This window comes from Argopecten irradians, chromosome 1, assembly GCF_041381155.1.
Source record: "Argopecten irradians isolate NY chromosome 1, Ai_NY, whole genome shotgun sequence".
NCBI classification, from domain to species: domain Eukaryota; kingdom Metazoa; phylum Mollusca; class Bivalvia; order Pectinida; family Pectinidae; genus Argopecten; species Argopecten irradians.
The window spans coordinates 65,908,865-65,930,936 of record NC_091134.1 but is presented as its reverse complement, the minus strand read 5'-3'; the positions used below and the strand labels follow the sequence as shown (position 1 = coordinate 65,930,936).

The window sequence follows — 22,072 nt, the reverse complement described above, 5'->3', positions numbered from 1 at the left end:
TGACCCCTTTTGGCCCCACCCATAAGGCCCCTGGGAGTCAGCCATGGAAAATTTGTTAATAGGATTCAATGACCATTTCATAGGGATAATTCTGATAACATTTGACTCATTTCCTTTTACAAATGACCAAATAATGCTCAAAAATGTGTTTTCCCTATATAAACTATAGTAAACTTAACCCCCTCCCCAAGGGGAAACCTGAGACCCCAGGGTCATATAATTCACAATTTTTGTAAAGGACCTTTAGACCTTTCTATCTATGAAGAGTAATTGATTCCATCACATCTGTGAGTGGAGAAGAAGATTTTTGAAATTATAGTCAATTTAACCTCTTTTGGCCCCTCCCACAGCCCCCAGGGAGTTGGGGACCATATAATTCACAATTTTGATTGGCCTTATGCCTTAGAAGGTTTGTGCAAAATTTCATTGAATTTGCTTCAGTGGTTTTTGAGAAGAAGTCGAAAATGTAAATTGTTTACGGACATACGACGCACGACGGACGACGCACGACGGACGACGCACGACGGACGACGCACGACGGACGACGGACGACGACGGACAAAAGGCGATTAGAATAGGTCACTTGAGACTTCGTCTCAGGTGACCTAATAAAACTTGAAATTAACTAAATGACAATCTTTACATACAACATATCATCCTCTGATATCTGAATTACAGCAGATCAATACCTTAAAAAATGACCCTCTATATAACGAGACAGATTATTATCAAAATAAAAGTAAATCAGATTATTTATATTCTACCTGACCAATATGTGAACAATCGGAAACGATTATAAGGAACTTATCAAAACAACATGTTGCAATTGAGATCATTCTAAGCATTATATACAGACTAACAATTACCGAGTAAATTTTTGTATTATCTTGTATTATACATTCGAGATATTCCCAGTAATGAATACACCATAGCAAAACCTATTGGAAACTTCACATGTAAAGTGAGTCTAGCCCGTTTCAGGTAACTACATGACAGACAAAAATGTGGGCGACCCAGTAGGTTATATGGGCAAAATCTGATTAAGATACCTAAACAAAAGGCGAGTCTGAGGGAAACTCGACAGGCCAAATGGCGCGAAGCCCAGATAAATAGCAACAGTAAAGGCAAATCTGTGGGGAACCCAGCAGGTTAGATGGGCGGGGCCCAGATAAGGTAACTACACTAAAGGCAAACCTGTGGGGAACCCAACAGGTTAGATGGGCGGAGCCCAGATAAGGTAACTACACAAGGCGAACCTGTGGGGAACCCAGCAGGTTAGATGGGCGGAGCCCAGATAAGGTAACTACACAAGGCGAACCTGTGGGGAACCCAGCAGGTTAGATGGGCGGAGCCCAGATAAGGTAACTACACAAGGCAAACCTGTGGGGAACCCAGCAGGTTAGATGGGCAGGGCCCAGATAAGGTAACTACACTAAAGGCAAACCTGTGGGGAACCCAGCAGGTTAGATGGGCGGAGCCCAGATAAGGTAACTACACAAGGCGAACCTGTGGGGAACCCAGCAGGTTAGATGGGCGGAGCCCAGATAAGGTAACTACACAAGGCGAACCTGTGGGGAACCCAGCAGGTTAGATGGGCGGAGCCCAGATAAGGTAACTACACTAAAGGCAAACCTGTGGGAGACCCCGCAGGTAGATGGGCGAAGCCCGATAAGGAAAAAATTATACTAAAGGCAAACCTGTGGGGAACCCAGCAGGTTAGATGAGCGAAGCTCAGATAGGGTAACTACACAAGGCAAACCTGTAGGGAACCCATCAGGCTAGATAAGCTATGCCAGGAGAAGGTAACTATACTAAAGGCAAACCTGTGGGGAACCCAGCAGGTTAGATGGGTGAAACCCGATTCATGCAGGATTTAGATATCATGCGCAAGGTCTAGGAACATGCAAAAGACTTGACAAATTAGAAATGATTAAAACTAAATTATCATAACATATATATACCACCTAAAAATGAACATTGAACTTGGTGATAGCATGGGGTTGGAGGGTGGGTCGTCAAAAATAACCAGTGTACGTGAGTCCAGCTTCCTCATCCCAAGCAAAAACAAAGACTGTTCTTAGCGTCACCTAAACGCTTGACCATTGGTCACTCAAGTCACGTGATTACTATTAATAGATCTGATAATTACTGGTCAATGATGTCATAGACTTAGCTTACTTATTATCCTATTTGGCGGTAAAATTTAAACAACAGTATTTATCTAAAACACCAAAACATGAAAATACACACATATTTCTACTAAACATAAAAAACATACTAAGGTAATTAATAATTAACATTAAAACGCAAAAAAGACATAAGATGTAAAGTTGCATCCATGTTTAGAATTGTGTTTGTATAAACTTAAATTATATAAATTTAAATTTTATACAATAACACAAACACACAAGACAAATTAAACTGAGTTTATTACTATGACGTTATAAATTTTGGCATTTCTTAGGGGCTACTCTGTAAGTTATTTAGGATATAAAAATTACTTTAGTAATTAAAATATATCTGAATACCCCAAAGCACCAGGGGAATTCCCTTAGATGCGGGGTTGTTAATTATAAAAATATGTATGTCCGAATTGGGGGATAAAATTCAAATATGTTGAATTAAAAGGCCAAATCGATTGAAATAAGACTAAGAGTAAGATTAGTCTATTCAAGAGAGCCCCCAAAGAGTCTGTCTAGAAGTCTTTTGAGTTACATTATTGCAGCTAGTACCATAAATATTTTTATTTCATAAGTGCAAGAGAACTTACCTAGCCTCCTCAAGTTCTGAGTTGACTCGATCATGTACCATACGTATTGTATCTACATGTGTTATCATGATCTCTATCGCCTTGCTCATTCTCTTCTCCTAAAAAATATCAAATCACCATTTCAGATTTCATAAAATAATGTATTGGGAATTAGACTCGTCTTAAAGTTAAACACTTGTAAAATTTGTGAATGCCTAGCCTACCTGTTGTACTGCCCCGAATACTTCTGCGCGACTTGACACTCTGGCTGTAGCCTGTTCCAGGATGTCGAGGTGTGCCTGTATTTTCCTGAGGACATCTCGTACTTGGGTGTCTATACATAGCTGGTTCAGTGTCTGTAGAACAAAAGTTTGAGGTTAAAACTTATACTTTTTACATATTTATGTTGTATATATGTCAAGAGTATTCAGTTGAATAATGTCAAACTTGAGAGCCCTTTACTCCAGAAAACTACATGAGAATAAAGTAAAATTGATTAGTTTCCATGCCACTGTTGTGAAGAAGACAATGAAATTAGAAATTTAACATCATGCAACACAAGCTAACTTGGTTCTCAATGTAATTAAGTCAAACACAGAACATCTTACTTCAAGGTTGTCCTTCAGTCCCTTCAGTTCTGTGTCCACATTTTGCTCTGCTATATCTCGTGACCTTTCCTGTATTTCCAAACGTTTTTCCAAGGTCAACTTATCAGTCTTAAATGCTAATGACAGGCTAGTGAACTTTTTCTGTAGTGAAAAGAAAAGTACATGTATTGATAAAGTTGGAACTTATGTTTAAACAGGACTAGTAGGTTGCTATTAAACAATGTATGAGTTTTTTTTAAAAAAATCATTACCAGATCTATTGTACCTTAAAAAATGTTCTGAAACATATCCTTCTGGTTCGAAAGGATATAAAAAATTCACTATAATTAAGCGTAATTGTAAGTATAAACCTATAACACAAAAAAAAAATAGCGAAAGATTGTTTCACAGTCTCTGAATCCCACACACTTAAATGAATCCTGCAAGTAATTAGGTGTGTTGAGGTAATGTCCTTTAGCTATGTTTAAAGTTTGGTTTGGATTGGACCTATCTTTTTAGAGAAACAGAGCTAAATGCAAAACTTTAAAGTCAAGTCTTATGAATAGTTAAGCATCCCTAAGTTTCACAGCCTCTGCGTCTCAGGGCCTGAACTGAATCCTGCAATATTTAGGTGTGTTGAAGTGATAATGATGTCCTTTAGCTATATTTAAAGTTTGGTTTGGATTGGACCTATATTTATTGAGAAACAGAGCTAAATGCAAAACTTTAAAGTGAAATGCTGACGCTGCCGCTGCCAGAAAAGTAACACCATAGTATGGCCTTAGCGAACTACCCAATCCTCATGGGCCATAATTGCTATTATAACAAGTTTATATATATTTTAAAACACACCATCAGTCTCTATATTTTACTGTAATCAAATATAAACTGTTTTTGTATTGAGGATATTACTACCTTAATCTAACTAATTTCATTTTTATTTCTATGATAATTTTATCATATACACATTAAAATTCATTAGAGGTTTTAAAATCTTTTTTTTTTTTTATGTATAGTTATCTAACCTAGCTGGCTGGTATGATTTTTTTTATTACTATTTTCTGAGAAAACATTACACTCAAAAATAAATTATAGAAGATAATTTTTTTCTAACTATACAGACTCGATTTTGATTTCATTATCTTCAGGCTTGTGGAAAAATCTAATTATATGGTTTTTGATGTTTTCTATCATGTAAAATAGATTGTTCCTAGCGGTGTGCCAGAGTGTTTATATTAACAGAAGTTGCTGTGCACAGTGTGTGTAATAGAGCCATGACAGGCTGAATACATGATAGATGTACATACCTCAATTTCCAGTTCATTGGCTTGTTCTGACCTAAAACAGGCAAAAACATCAAAATCAGTATTTTTTAGTTATTGCCAGGAAGTCTAAAGTCTCAAGCTGTCAGTCTTTCCTCGTGTGATATTGATATCAGTTTTAACTCAATACTGTCGACACAGTAATCTACCTTCTATGTAATCAATGACTCATATTCTAGATATTTTTTCATGTTATCTTTAACAAAATTGATAGACCAAGAGTGTTGCAGTTCCTCAAACTTTTCAGAGAAGTTCATGAACAGAACACATTTAAATACATTTTCTTTATTTTTTTTTATCCTAAATACCCATTCTATTGATACACAGTTTTTTGGAATGACAAAATCTGCTGACCTACCGAGATAACATTTGGTGCAGCCAAAAAAATTTATCTTTTAAGTATTGTCTACCTGTCAAATTGCAATTTGTCCATTTGTTTGTTTATTTAGCATTGTTTTATGTGACCATATGTTTGGATAAAGGTGGTAATTTAGTGTGCTTAAATTTACACACCTTCACCAATCAAAATATTCAGCAATCTTCCAGACACACTATTAAAGCTGGTAGGGCTTGTCAAGATTTTAGAAAGTTATTTTTACATATAATTTCAATAGATAAAACCTATATGATAGACATGACATGTGTAGCATGTTCTACTACACAATACATCAGCATCAGGTAACACAGTAATCACAACCAGGTACATACCAGTTAATATTATATGACCTATTTAATAAATAGGTTGGGTTACAGTCCACTTTTTAGTCTCCAAGCTTTATTTTTTTGTAATTGTCATGATATCATTCATGTAACAAATGACACAATTTGGAATATAAATATGCTTGTAACTTTAAGAAGAAGAAGCTAGAACTGTCGCAGAGTGGCCGACTAATACCCCCACAAATTTAGGATTAACTCTATTAAGAGGGGACATTGCTGAACCCTTTATGTTGGGGTTCTGTGTACCAAATTTTACCACAATTTGTGAAGTAGTTTAGGAGGAGTTTGCCGGACAACATTGTGTCTACAGACAGACAGACAGACAGACAACCCGATTCCAATACCCCCCCCCCCCTTAAGCTGTATGGTGTCCCTAACATCACTGAAAAGTCTAGAATGTTAACAGAAGCTGTATGATGTCCCTAACATTTCATCTAAAAATATTTTATTAAACAAAACAAGTAAAACAGGAATAACAGAGAAAGATATTATATTATTGTATTGATAAATGGATTTGACAACAGGCAAAGCTTATATAGGTCCTCTCCAGATGTCCCTAACATCATTGTAAAGTCTAGAATGACAACAGAAGCTGTATGATGTCCCTAACATCAATGTAAAAATCTAGAATACCAACAGAAGATGTATGGTGTCCCTAACATCACTGTAAAGTCTAGAATGCCAACAGAAGCTGTATGGTGTCCCTAACATCACTGTAAAGTCTAGAATGCCAACAGAAGCTGTATGATGTCCCTAGCATCATTGTAAAGTCTAGAATGTCAACAGAAGATGTATGGTGACCCTAACATCACTGTAAAGTCTAGAATGCCAACAGAAGCTGTATGATGTCCCTAAGCATCATTGTAAAGTCTAGAATGTCAACAGAAGATGTATGGTGTCCCTAACATCACTGTAAAGTCTAGAATGCCAACAGAAGCTGTATGATGTCCCTAACATCATTGTAAAGTCTAGAATGTCAACAGAAGATGTATGGTGTCCCTAACATCATTGTAAAGTCTAGAATGCCAACAGAAGATGTATGGTGTCCCTAACATCACTGTAAAGTCTAGAATGCCAACAGAAGATGTATGGTGTCCCTAACATCACTGTAAAGTCTAGAATGCCAACAGAAGATGTATGGTGTCCCTAACATCACTGTAAAGTCTAGAATGCCAACAGAAGATGTATGGTGTCCCTAACATCACTGTAAAGTCTAGAATGCCAACAGAAGATGTATGGTGTCCCTAACATCACTGTAAAGTCTAGAATGCCAACAGAAGATGTATGGTGTCCCTAACATCACTGTAAAGTCTAGAATGCCAACAGAAGATGTATGGTGTCCCTAACATCACTGTAAAGTCTAGAATGCCAACAGAAGATGTATGGTGTCCCTAACATCACTGTAAAGTCTTAGAATGCCAACAGAAGAAGTATGGTGTCCCTAACATCACTGTAAAGTCTTAGAATGCCAACAGAAGATGTATGGTGTCCCTAACATCACTGTAAAGTCTAGAATGCCAACAGAAGATGTATGGTGTCCCTAACATCACTGTAAAGTCTAGAATGCCAACAGAAGATGTATGGTGTCCCTAACATCACTGTAAAGTCTAGAATGCCAACAGAAGATGTATGGTGTCCCTAACATCACTGTAAAGTCTAGAATGCCAACAGAAGATGTATGGTGTCCCTAACATCACTGTAAAGTCTAGAATGCCAACAGAAGATGTATGGTGTCCCTAACATCACTGTAAAGTCTAGAATGTCAACAGAAGCTGTATGATGTCCCTAACATCACTGTTAAGTCTAGAATGACAACAGAAGATGTATGGTGTCCCTAACATCACTGTAAAGTCTAGAATGCCAACAGAAGCTGTATGGTGTCCCTAACATCACCGTAAAGTCTAGAATGCCAACAGAAATGTATGGTGTCCATAACATAACTGTAAAGTCTTGAATGACAACAGAAGATGTATGGTGTCCATAACATCACTGTAAAGTCTAGAATGCCAACAGAAGCTGTATGATATCCCTAACATCACTGTAAAGTCTAGAATGCCAACAGAAGATGTATGGTGTCCCTAACATCACTGTAAAGTCTAGAATGCCAACAGAAGCTGTATGGTGTCCCTAACATCACTGTAAAGTCTAGAATGACAACAGAAGATGTATGGTGTCCATAACATCACTGTAAAGTCTAGAATGCCAACAGAAGATGTATGATATCCCTGACATCACTGTAAAGTCTAGAATGCCAACAGAAGATGTATGGTGTACCTAACATCACTGTAAAGCCTTAGAATGCCAACAGAAGATGTATGGTGTCCCTAACATCACTGTAAAGTCTAGAATGCCAACAGAAGCTGTATGATATCCCTAACATCACTGTAAAGTCTAGAATGCTAACAGAAGCTGTATGATGTCCCTAACATCATTGTAAAGTCTAGAATGCCAACAGAAGCTGTATGGTGTCCCTAACATCACTGTAAAGACTAGAATGCCAACAGAAGATGTATGGTGTCCCTAACATCATTGTAAAGTCTAGAATGTCAACAGAAGCTGTAGGGTGTCCCTAACATCACTGTAAAGTCTAGAATGCCAACAGAAGCTGTATGATGTTCTAACATCACTGTAAAGTCTAGAATGCCAACAGAAGATGTATGGTGTCCCTAACATCACTGTAAAGTCTAGAATGCCAACAGAAGCTGTAGGGTGTCCCTAACATCACTGTAAAGTCTAGAATGCCAACAGAAACTGTATGGTGTCCCTAACATCACTGTAAAGTCTAGAATGCCAACAGAAGATGTATGGTGTCCCTAACATCATTGTAAAGTCTAGAATGCCAACAGAAGATGTATGGTGTCCCTAACATCATTGTAAAGTCTAGAATGCCAACAGAAGATGTATGGTGTCCCTAACATCACTGTAAAGTCTAGAATGCCAACAGAAGCTGTAGGGTGTCCCTAACATCACTGTAAAGTCTAGAATGCCAACAGAAACTGTATGGTGTCCCTAGCATCATTGTAAAGTCTAGAATGCTAACAAAAGCTGTATGGTGTCCCTAACATCACTGTGAAGTCTAGAATGCCAACAGAAGATGTATGGTGTCCCTAACATCACTGTAAAGTCTAGAATGCCAACAGAAGATGTATGGTGTCCCTAACATCACTGTAAAGTCTAGAATGCCAACAGAAGATGTATGGTGGTGTCCCTAACATCACTGTAAAGTCTAGAATGCCAACAGAAGCTGTATAGTGTCCCTAACATCACAGTAAAGTCTAGAATGCCAACAGAAGCTGTATGGTGTCCCTAACATCACAGTAAAGTCTAGAATGCCAACAGAAGCTGTATGATATCCCTGACATCACTGTAAAGTCTAGAATGCCAACAGAAGATGTATGGTGTCCCTAACATCACTGTAAAGTCTTAGAATGCCAACAGAAGATGTATGGTGTCCCTAACATCACTGTAAAGTCTAGAATGCCAACAGAAGCTGTATGATATCCCTAACATCACTGTAAAGTCTAGAATGCCAACAGAAGATGTATGGTGTCCCTAACATCACTGTAAAGTCTTAGAATGCCAACAGAAGATGTATGGTGTCCCTAACATCACTGTAAAGTCTAGAATGCCAACAGAAGATGTATGGTGTCCCTAACATCATTGTAAAGTCTAGAATGCCAACAGAAGATGTATGGTGTCCCTAACATCACTGTAAAGTCTAGAATGCCAACAGAAGATGTATGGTGTCCCTAACATCACTGTAAAGTCTAGAATGTCAACAGAAGCTGTATGATGTCCCTAACATCACTGTAAAGTCTAGAATGACAACAGAAGATGATGTATGGTGTCCCTAACATCACTGTAAAGTCTAGAATGCCAACAGAAGCTGTATGGTGTCCCTAACATCACCGTAAAGTCTAGAATGCCAACAGAATGTATGGTGTCCCTAACATAACAGTAAAGTCTGAATGAACAAATGTATGGTGTCCCATAACATCACTGTAAAGTCTAGAATGCCAACAGAAGCTGTATGGTGTTTCTAACATCACTGTAAAGTCTAGAATGCCAACAGAAGCTGTATGATGTCCCTAACATCACAGTAAAGTCTAGAATGCCAACAGAAGCTGTATGGTGTCCCTAACATCACAGTAAAGTCTAGAATGCCAACAGAAGCTGTATGGTGTCCCTAACATCACAGTAAAGTCTAGAATGCCAACAGAAGCTGTATATGTGTCCCTAACATCACAGTAAAGTCTAGAATGCCAACAGAAGCTGTATGATGTCCCTAACATCACTGTAAAGTCTAGAATGCCAACAGAAGCTGTATGATGTCCCTAACATCACTGTAAAGTCTAGAATGCCAACAGAAGCTGTATGATGTCCCTAACATCATTGTAAAGTCTAGAATGCCAACAGAAGCTGTATGGTGTCCCTAACATCATTGTAAAGTCTAGAATGCCAACAGAAGTGTATGATGTCCCTAACATCACTGTAAAGTCTAGAATGCCAACAGAAGCTGTATGATGTCCCTAACATCACTGTAAAGTCTAGAATGCCAACAGAAGCTGTATGATGTCCCTTACATCACAGTAAAGTCTAGAATGCCAACAGAAGCTGTATGTGTCCCTACATCACAGTAAAGTCTAGAATGCCAACAGAAGCTGTATGGTGTCCCTACACATCACAGTAAAGTCTAGAATGCCAACAGAAGCTGTATGATGTCCCTGACATCACAGTAAAGTCTAGAATGCTAACAGAAGCTGTATGATGTCCCTAACATCATTGTAAAGTCTAGAATGCCAACAGAAGCTGTATGTATGTCCCCTAACATCACAGTAAAGTCTTAGAATGCCAACAGAAGCTGTATGGTGTCCCTAGTCCCTAACATCACAGTAAAGTCTAGAATGCCAACAGAAGCTGTATGATATCCCTGACATCACTGTAAAGTCTTAGAATGTCAACAGAAGATGTATGGTGTCCCTAACATCACTGTAAAGTCTAGAATGCCAACAGAAGCTGTATGATGTCCCTAACATCATTGTAAAGTCTAGAATGCCAACAGAAGATGTATGGTGTCCCTAACATCACTGTAAAGTCTAGAATGTTAACAGAAGCTGTATGATGTCCCTAACATTTCATCTCAAAATATTTTATTAAACAAAACAAGTAAAACAGGAATAACAGAGAAAGATATTATATTATTGTATTGATAAATGGATTTGACAACAGGCAAAGCTTATATAGGTCCTCTCCAGATGTCCCTAACGTCATTGTAAAGTCTAGAATGACAACAGAAGCTGTATGATGTCCCTAACATCACTGTAAAGTCTAGAATGCCAACAGAAGATGTATGGTGTCCCTAACATCACTGTAAAGTCTAGAATGCCAACAGAAGCTGTATGGTGTCCCTAACATCACTGTAAAGTCTAGAATGCCAACAGAAATGTATGGTGTCCATAACATCACAGTAAAGTCTAGAATGCCAACAGAAGATGTATGGTGTCCCTAACATCACTGTAAAGTCTTAGAATGTCAACAGAAGATGTATGGTGTCCATAACATCACTGTAAAGTCTAGAATGCCAACAGAAGATGTATGGTGTCCCTAACATCATTGTAAAGTCTAGAATGCCAACAGAAGATGTATGGTGTCCCTAACATCATTGTAAAGTCTAGAATGCCAACAGAAGATGTATGGTGTCCCTAACATCACTGTAAAGTCTAGAATGCCAACAGAAGATGTATGGTGTCCCTAACATCACTGTAAAGTCTTAGAATGCCAACAGAAGCCGTATGATGTCCCTAACATCACTGTAAAGTCTAGAATGCCAACAGAAGATGTATGGTGTCCCTAACATCACAGTAAAGTCTAGAATGCCAACAGAAGCTGTATGATATCCCTGACATCACAGTAAAGTCTAGAATGCTAACAGAAGCTGTATGATGTCCCTAACATCATTGTAAAGTCTAGAATGCCAACAGAAGCTGTATGATGTCCCTAACATCACTGTAAAGTCTAGAATGCCAACAGAAGCTGTAGGGTGTCCCTAACATCACTGTAAAGTCTAGAATGCCAACAGAAACTGTATGGTGTCCCTAGCATCATTGTAAAGTCTAGAATGTCAACAGAAGATGTATGGTGTCCCTGACATCACTGTAAAGTCTAGAATGCCAACAGAAGCTGTATGGTGTCCCTAACATCACTGTAAAGACTAGAATGCAAACAGAAGCTGTATGATGTCCCTAACATCACTGTAAAGTCTAGAATGCTAACAAAAGCTGTATGGTGTCCCTAACATCACTGTAAAGACTAGAATGCCAACAGAAGCTGTATGGCGTCCATAACATTACCAGAAGGCAACATCGAATTACATGACACCCCAAAGAATGAAATAAATACATAAGATACTCAAGTTGGACTTTTCACTCTTTTGTCAGAGTGGATCTTTTAAACAGTCTTAATCAGCATATTATCATGATGTTTAATCTAACACATCTCACCTTTTATCTGCTAGTAAATCCCACACTAAGTTGGGTAAACAAGGCTTTGCCATCCTAGATTTCATGGCACAAATTATTTTACCTCAAAAAATCAAGTTTTCCACCTTAGATAAGACAATCCAGTTTCAGATTTGCACATTTAATCCAACCTTCCAAAGTATTAATAAAATAAAGTATTTCCACTGGCATCCAATATTATAAGTTTGTGTAGCTTTGCCAATCATTATCAAAGAAGTAAAGGTTATATGAATGACAAGGATAGGAAGTCTCTCCTAAGATCTAGCTTTCACGCATACTGATCAGTCAGGGACCATCGACTTTGGTGTGAATCTATATTAACATATTTCCCAGTTATGGACAGTTGTGTAAATAATAGACAGGTTACTTAGTAACACCATTGATCACCGATAGCAACTCCAAAGACATAAGACTTTGTCAGTTAGCTGTAATCCATTGTCTATAAGTAGCTCCATCTAACACTGGTCTCCTTAGTACACATTACATATATAGTGAGGTCTGGATACCTGCTCTACCAGTCAAGCATGCACTGTAATTTCTGTAGTGTAGGTACTATTTAAGGTAAATTGAAAATGATCTGAAGGTAGAGAAATGTTCTGGCAGCTAGCCAACAAACTACATCAGCAGGAGGACTCAATCCAAAAATTAGAGAATGGGTCCTGACTGGCCATTGAAATCCTTTAGACAAACAGAAAGGAAGTTTTATTGTAGACACTGGTCAATAGAGACTAACATAAACATGTATGTGTATTTTTATGGGTATTGTTCAGGCCGTTTGAGGAAGGGCGATGCTATAGCATGCCCTTGGAAAAAAACACATTCTACAGGAAATTCATTGTTAAGTGAATCGATTTTAGGAAACAATTTGTCTACTACGCCCCCCCCCCCCTCTCCCCCCCCCCCCCCCCCCCCAAAAAAAAAAAAAAAACGTTCCCGAAGGACACTTTTGGGTAACACAGCACTGAATTGTTTCAACAGCATTTTTGATGTAACTTTTTCATGTCTTCATCAATGATCAACATATATACAGAAGAAAATTGAGTGTTTTTTGTGTGTATTTATTTAGCTTTGACAGACTGTGGCTGTTAAAATGAATTTGGAACAAGGCCCCAACAGGCCTGTTTGCTCATATCTTACCTATGAACCCAAGTAAGTCTTGATGACTGAACTCATAACAACAGTGAAGGTTAACAGTATTTATTCATGTACTTATGAGCAAAGATAAAGTTTTTGACCCTGTTTTATTGTTTAAGGAGATATTTCTAGACCTAAGTGATCTAAATGAATGCTAAGGTTATTAATTTTAACAAACTTCAGTCATTTTCCACAGCATGCTGTCAGCCAAATATCAGACTTCTTTTAAAGCCCCATAGTTATTGAGAAGATGCAATTTGATATTTTAAGTTAATTTGACTATTGTGACCTTAATTCATTTCAAATTTGGTCATCTTTATCACCAACATGTTTTGTATATGCTATTAAGGCCCCATTAAAACTTATTCAGAATTCAGTCGAAGTGCTTTGATCCAGAATGAACTGTTATATGTAATATTTTCAAAACTTGTTCAGGTTAGTCAGTCATAATTAACATTCAGACTATATAACCAATTAGTCCCCAACCAATACAACTGTAAATCTAGTCAATTACTAACATTAGAATTCCTTCAACGGAATCAACAAAGATTTATAAAGTCGTTCTCACCTTCTGGCTGACAAAAGCTTCCAAACAACATCTGGCATAGATGGTCTACTCATGATCTGTTTGTGTAAAATCCTAAAGTACAGAATTTAACTCCAAAGCAAGTATTGTCAGGATAGTGGACTGAACTGGATTTTCAAAATGACTTCTGCCTTCACCAATAATACCCTGACCAATGGAATCTAAAATCCTGAGATAACCTTAACAGACTTGATGCTCACATCACTGCTAGATCTCCTGAGTTAAAAGCCTTCAACATAACCCTTAAATCTATTATAGAAAACTGTTACAATCCTACATCCATGGCATTTCTCTCATCACCGTGGACTGACGAAGATGGATGCTACAAAATACATCTGAAGTGGGGTATAAAACCCGTCAGACCACCACCAAATTTGTATACACAGTGACAGTTTATCTGCTTCCTTATCCATAATAGTTCAGTTCAAATAACATCAAGTCGGTAACAATGACTCTTGTAGGTGTTTCCTGAAGCACTTGATGGCCACGAGCCCCTCCATATAGTTATGCAAAGGAGAAAACATCTAAAACGGGCTTTTACTGAGAATTGTTAATGCATTGTTCAAATCTGTGAGACTTCTAATCAATTCTTTATTTTGTAGTTTAAATGTATTTGTGATGTGTTTAGTGCACTAAAATGATATTGGATGAAAAGGTGAAACTGCTGGGACAAAAATGTGTGCAGTAGGCATATATGATCTATTACATAATTTCTCCTAACAAAATCGCACGAAATTGTTCAACATTTTAAGATACACTTTTCACTGGAAAGTGATGTTAATGAGGTTTTGAAATTTCATGTAGCTATCATGCTTTTTAAATCAGCCTACCTTAGCTACCACCTCTGTACAAAGACCACCTGCTTAATCAGACCACTTTTCTAGGGCCCAAAATGGCAATAAAGACTTTTTTGTTGTTCCTTGAGTGGTCTTGATAAACAGGTTTGACTGTAATCTGAGAGTCCAGAAAATGACAATGTTGGAATTGGAAATTGCATCTAGGAAAATGAACTATAGTCTAAACAGGATATGGTTTGTTTCTTTTAGAATTTTAGAATAACAGCACTTTTTGGAATAATTCTGTTGTTATCCTGGCAAGTTGACAAGTTTCATGAAAACTTTTACAATAGACTCAAGCTTACATTCATTAAATTTCTCTGAAACTATAAACTTTAATGTAAATTGTGAGGACATAGTCAAAGAATATTGTCTTGTTATACCATTCACAACATTGTCAAAGGTTTTCCTAGTAACATCACCACCTAAATAGGGATATGTGTAAAATTATGTCACAGACAGATTTCTAGATACCACATACTCTACAATATTTCTATTATTTACCGTGTGGGCGTTTGTTAGTGGTGTACATGACTATCTCATGTTACAGTGTTAAAATGATAATGTTGCACTTAGGAATTATATATCAGTTTATATACTTCAAATATTCCAGCTAAAAAAATGTAAAACACAATTCATCTGCATGTTATGATTCTTTTATTTTACTTGATACTGTAAATAGGAATCAACTTTGATTGATAAGGCTCTTTAAACAAATTTTCTCACTCCTGTTTGGTTATGTATTGACTCTGCAAACATTCAATAAAAAAGACCTATTTAAGTGGGACATGATTTGATTAAATAGGGCAGGACAATTCACGATGAAGTTGATGTAGGAAACAGTAACATGATATATTATTTCATGGCTGTGGTTTAAAAAATTTACAATAAGTTATCAAAACATAAGACTATGAAATTCTGATTCCTTACTGAATATTCACAGGAAATAAAATATCTAAAAGATGCATTTTTTTTCTTTTGCAAAAGATTGTCGTGTAGACTCAACACATGAGGCAGGTTCAGGTATACCCTTGTCAAGTATTCACCTCATTTGAAACAAGGTTTGGTCAAAGCACCAACAGTTAAAGAGGATTGGAAAACACATGGCCACAACAATTAATGTAGAAACTAGTCAAGATCTTAACTCAGACACTAGTGAATGCTGTACCCATTGAACTGACCAATCACCAGCATTGAATCTGATAAAGTACTGTTACAACAACTATATACTAGTATTAGCTTCCCAAAAAGCTAAGTGGACTATGGGGAAGCTTATTTATTTGTTTGGAAAGAATATGGAAATAAAACAATGTGATGATATTGCTTAGCAATTTTAATTGTTCTGTTGGAAGCCATTTTATAATTTGTGAGTTTGTGTTAGTGCAAGGTAGCCAGGTCTAGTACAGACAAAGAGTTTTAATTATAGTTTTGTTACCAATAAAATAAAAGGGTTTTATGCAGAGATTGCTAACCTCAGAAAAAAAGACGAAGAACATATTGAACTGTATCTCATATGTTTCTGTGTTATTTTGTATTTTCATTATACTTTTAGTGTGTACTATCATTCTGCATTCTGCATTAGGATAACTCATAAAAGATTTTGGGCTACCAGTTTTGAATTCGGAGTGCTGGTTTTATTCTGCCCAGTAAGTTCTTGTCAATGGTCATACAGACCTGATAGGCCTAAGCATACGCATTGTCTGATATTTATTGTTACATCGATGGTGTTCTTATTAAGAAATATAATAGTATTGTCTTGAACATGGTACTGTATACTACTACAGATATATTTGTTCCACCTGTACATGGAACCAGATTTCATTAACAAGAGAGGGTCTGTATCGCTCACCTGGTTATTGCAATGCCAAGTAATGTTCTGAATACAGGATCATTGTTTCTTTTCCAAAGGAATCTAAAGATTTACCTCTAATTTCCCTCTTGGGACCCATTCTTTATAAAATTCATACAAACTATGTAACCCTTTCCCAAGGATGTTTCTGGCTAAATTTTGTTACATTCCATGCAGAACTCTATAACAAGTAGCAATTTAAAGGCTTTACCTATATTTCCCCTATCAGGCCCGCCCCTCCTGCCCATGGGGGGTCAGAGCCAAAAATTATACAAACTCTACAACCTTTTCCCAAAGGATGTTTCTGGCCAAATTTCATTAGAAACCATGCAGAACTCTATGAGTAGTAGCGATTTAAAGGCAATGTTGAAAGACAGATGGACGACGGAGGGAGGACAGATGCCGCGCCATGCCAGTAGAACTAAAAATGTCTGATTAATTTCTAGAAAATATCCTTATTCAGAAAACTTTTACCACAAATGCTTGTTCTACACTGAAATCTAAAAGGATGCAAGTGCTGTGTGACCATAATTTATCAGGAAGATAGCGTCCGAATCAAGACAGATTCAAGTCTGTTTCCGTAATTTGTATTAATTTTACTTCAACAGGCAATGCTTATAACACACGGATCATGCGTCTGATTCAAACGTTCTTGCTACATGACTATCCTGAAAGACGGCGTAAATTGCTTATGAAGCTAACTGTTACGCCTCAAGCGGCGTAGCAATTAAAGGATTACAAAACATATAAAAACCTAGAGATAAAGGTCAAATTCAGAATCGAGCTCTGTCATGACATTATCACCATCCTAAACACACCCCAGCAAACTGTAAGAAACATCTAAAATAACACTTGAGTGTGAACAGAATAACAATTAACAGTTGTTACTGTATACTTCCAACCTCTTCAAAGCAATCACCTACATTTACTATGTGGTATAAGACTAAGGTCATATAGAGGTCACTGACTATCCAATCTCTGCTCTATTAGCTTTCAAGTATTTACCCAGAGAATAAAAGTAAAATGCCCTCTAGATATATATTGGTAATAGGGAAATTAGATCACATTTGAATGTAAGCTCAATTACCACAGGGACGACAGATGGTTCTTCATAGACCATTGATCAGATAGAATTCACAATGTATTTACTCCTCAATTTGAGATTTAATTCCCATCAAAGTAAGACTAAACTTCAGCTCATGTTCTCAATTTTACCTCTAGCAAAACATAATATAATTACAACTGAGGAAAAAAACTTCACAAGATATGTATAGAAGAATGTATAAATACATTTGCATGCTTGATATGGCAACATTGTACCATCAGAAATATTGAGCAGAAACATTTTTTGGAGAACAATTACTTAACAATTATGTGTGCTTTTATAAAAAGTGGTTAATAAACCATTGATAAAATTGGAATTTGAAATTTATTTAGTCAAACTGATAAATTTGAATTTTGTTCATAAAAGTTCAATTCTTGATTCATCGGATGCATCATCCTCAATGGGATATATTAAGACCGTTCCTAAATCAGTGAGGAAAAAAATCCCTGGTACATTAATTGTCAAGAGTTAGTCTGTTTGACAAAAAGTGCAGCAGGGTAATCTTTAATAGGTTTCTTTCTAAATATAAGTTTAGACAGCTTTCAGAATATTGTGTAACTATCACTGCCATTTCATCCATTAGATAATTAATAATTGAAACTTATTTCAATACAAGCTTTAGATAAACGCCATACTGTAGTGTTGTACTTTTGCTATGAAAATCAAGTGATCTACCGTTTTTATCATCGACAAATGGGTCTCTATAGCATCAGGAACACACAAAGAGAGGTGTGGCAATGGGCCAAAGTCTTACACTGTGTTTATATGTTGGTGTCATTAAGGAGGAAAAAGCCAAAACACATTGTACTAAGATGATATGCAACCTTTAGAGCATTTATAGGTTTTGGCAATGCATGATTCAGCCATACGATAACTTGGTATGTGTAGAATCATTATTTGAATTGTTATTGGGGAAAAAGAACCATAAATAACACCTTTTAGTATAAATCATAAATTCAATGACCCCCTCCCCCCCCCCCCCCCCCCCCATTCTCCTGAACAAAGCCTAATAGTCAAACAACTGTGGTTTTCTTCACAATGAACTGCTGATTATTTGTATAATGTCCATTTCACTTCAACCGGAGAAAAGAAAATACAGGAGCCATACTATAAGGTTTAAATTTGGAATCCTCAGATTCCTAGATGAAACCTTTATTAATTAACCAAGTCCACATTACAGCAACACACCTTTCTTTCCTTTTCCCTTACCGACACAACACCCTATATGGCTACACTACCACTAGATATTACTATATTGGGAAAGGAAAACTTAATTATTGTTCAGGCCAGAACAGGATTGAGTCTGGCACACAGTGAGCTCCAAAATTGAGTCAACTCCAATCTCACATCTACAAGAATCTAATACAATATCAAGTACTTCCTCTACAAACAAGAGCTGTTGGAGAACAGCAAAGCTCGCCTATTCAGAAGAAGTTGATGTTCAAGTATTTACTATTTAAACATGGAAATATGACAAATTAACAGACTCAAAAACCCCCTAAAGGGCCCCAAATTGGTTGTATTATCACGTTCAGCATCCATACACATTCGGAAAATAAAATCATAAACATTTATGATGACTTAAGCTTAAACAATAGACAAAATAGAAACTTGCTCAAAAACTTTAACATGGAAATATGACAAATTAACAGACTCAAAAAACCCCTAAAGGCCCCAAATTGGTTGTATTATCACGTTCAGCATCCATACATATTAGGAAAATAAAATCATAAAAATTTATGATGACTTAAGCTTAAACAATTGACGAAACAGAAACTTGCTCAAAAACTTTAACGTGAAATGGGACGCCAACGCTGACGCTGACGCCGACGCCGACGCCGGGGTGACAACATTAGCTCCCCCTATTCTTCGAATAGGCGAGCTAAAAAGTAAAACAAAGCAAAGATATGTTCAGAAAGTTTTGAAATATTTGACACTTTCAAAGCAGTAATTTGAATCGACAGATCATCTCAGAATATCATTGGCTTAATAACATTACCTCATTGTTATTGAGAAGAAGTAGTTCAAATATTTTAAACTCATGCATAGAGCTGTAATAACTTCATAAGTGGGACAAGGTCATTTATTAGATTGATACACTTGCCTCTTTAGCTTTTGAGAAGTTAAAATATATAACTTATTGCATAACTGTGGATAAGTGCAGCTTATTATTTACTTGTTATTACACTGTACACATACCGTATTTGACCTAAAGAGGGCGCCTGCTGTAATAAGGGCGCCCCTGCCTTTTTTTCCCCTAAAAAAAAATGGAGCAGTGTCCAGCTATTACAAAAACACAACTCGCTATAGCCCGTTTCAAAGTTTGCGGCAGTTCTTTTTGAAGTGAGGCCTGTCTAGCGGCAAGCTTTTGGGTTATAGTCTGTTTCAGATAACTTTAGAAATAATGAGCTTAATAAAGGCGCCCCCACTGCCAATTACCCGCGCCCTGCGCCCTCTTTAGGTCAAATATGGTAATCCTTGTTATCCCTTTAATGACCATGTAATCCTGAATTGCCACAATAGAGATTATATGTATTCAGTGAGCTATGGTGGTTAACGCTATAAGGAATGGGCAGACAAGTATTTGATAAGGAGTGTACATATATACATAATTCATGAAGGCAAAATCAAGCAAAACCAAACAATAGCAAATAACTAATTATACACATGTTCTTGGACAAAATACCTACACAATAACTTAACTCTGCCTTTTCTAAGCTGATCAAAAACAAGAATTTCATATTTTACTTCGAGGTAAGCATATCCTTCAGGTAAAATAATGGCTCTTGGCACCACACTGAGAGGAGAAATAAAAGGATGAGAGGTCAAATGTCACAGCCTAAATATATCAGTCTTGCATGTTTCCTCTCTTCTATTTTGGGATCTATTTATCTTAACTGTACCTAAAATTCACCTTCCTTTTTTGAACTTTAAATCAATGCTTTCCCTTAATCTATAGCGCAAGTTTATTTTCATATGGTCGAACAAATTTTCTTTTTATAAAACTACCAGTCAATATTAGTGGAATGTTGTAGGCATAAGAAAGTTCCACATCTGAGATCCTATCTACTTTTGTGATTAAAAGCCTAGCTTACGTGACATTAAAATCATTCGAACACGAACTAGAACATCTGTATTACTTAGTTGTATGTGATCACATGTAGAGGTATTGATTTTTATAAAACTTATATGATACTGACATGTTAAGAAGCATGTAACATATTTTGGTGACTATGACTATGTCTGTACATGTATTGATTACTGTTTTACCTGTTATATTCCTGTTCTTCAAATGTCTGGTTAATGGAATCACACAACAGTCGGAATTCTTCCATAGGTAAATCACGCATTTCCAAATAGAATAGTGCACAGAATCATAAAAATTCAATCATGTCTGATATAAGACCAAGCAGGAATCTGTAAAACTATGTGGATATAAATGGTGTCCTGGAGCCAGTTGATTTAACCAGTCATAAGCTATAGTGATTGTTACTACTGGTCTAAACAGCTGGCCAATACATCTACTCAATGTGCTATTGGATCATATGGTGTACTGGTAAAGACTACCTGCTGCTTGTAGGCTAGGAAGCTTATAATATGCAATCTCTAGGTCCCTCTCAACTAAGTAATGGTGATATATCTACCTAGCAATCACTCCAATGTTTATGTTGCAATGGCAGTACTTTCCAACCCCCTAAAACTGATAATAGATAAACTCTTTCTGTTCATTTGGACCAGCTGACTTTTCCTATAGGGTAGAACAACACTCCCCCCCCCTTTTTTTACATCAAAATTCGTTATTTGATTTAGCAACATTGAAGATCAAATATTGACTTGGTGCAGGATTTGCACATTTTGAAGGTAAAGGACCTGACAAGTATTGTGACACACACCAGAAGGTCTATATTGATTTATACGAGAATCTTTAAACTTCTCCAATACACTGGATAGATGCTATATAAACAGACACTCATGATCAAAGTGATAGGGGTATCGCCATCTCCTTAAAACACGGGTGAACAAATCAGAATGTAATTTATCAGACTATAGAATAATTTATATTTGGTTTACTGAGTACAAGGAAGTTCTACATGTGTGGGGTCTTACAACCAGAAGTACTGATAAGGCACAGGTATTGGGTACTTATTCAATACAATAGCTATTGCACTGACCACCAGACCCTAAGATGTCTGATAAAAAATTCTCAACTGAATCATTATTTCCCCTAATTTGAATCTATGGAAGTCTTAGAATATCTAATATATGACTGAGACGGATATTATAAAGTTAAAATAATCAATACTTTTCATTATAAAGAACCTGGTGAATAGTCACGAACTTTATACATGTAACAGAGAGCTTTCCCCAACATTTGACAAGGTAATCTGAGAAAAAAACTGTCTTTTACCAGGGTAAAGACAGTTTCCATGTGTTAGACAATTGCATGACTTCATCAATGTGGCATACATAGTTGATGATGAGTTTTATCACTTTTCTTTTATAAATAAAAAAATCAAACATGGAACTATCAGGTAGGCATGAATATCTTCATTCAAGTGTAAGATTCTTCCAGACATATATAGGATTCTACTATTTTGGCAGAGACATGAGATATTTTAACTTGATGAAAAAGCAAACATGTATGTCAGAGCAAAACATCTTTCAT

General features: G+C 36.7%; 1 protein-coding gene across 3 annotated transcripts in view; it reads right to left on the bottom strand.

Annotated features, from left to right (window-relative positions):
• Positions 1 to 22,072, bottom strand: part of LOC138305816 (uncharacterized) — a 161,026-nt gene that overhangs the window by 58,534 nt on the left and 80,420 nt on the right. For all 3 annotated transcript variants that reach the window (XM_069246096.1, XM_069246089.1, XM_069246084.1), the window contains exons 27-30: positions 4,644 to 4,674; positions 3,358 to 3,498; positions 2,974 to 3,105; positions 2,771 to 2,868 (exon numbers count right to left, since the gene is read on the bottom strand). In XM_069246096.1, the coding sequence (XP_069102197.1) occupies positions 2,771 to 2,868; positions 2,974 to 3,105; positions 3,358 to 3,498; positions 4,644 to 4,674 (402 nt within the window). The remainder of the gene's footprint in view (positions 1 to 2,770; positions 2,869 to 2,973; positions 3,106 to 3,357; positions 3,499 to 4,643; positions 4,675 to 22,072) is intronic.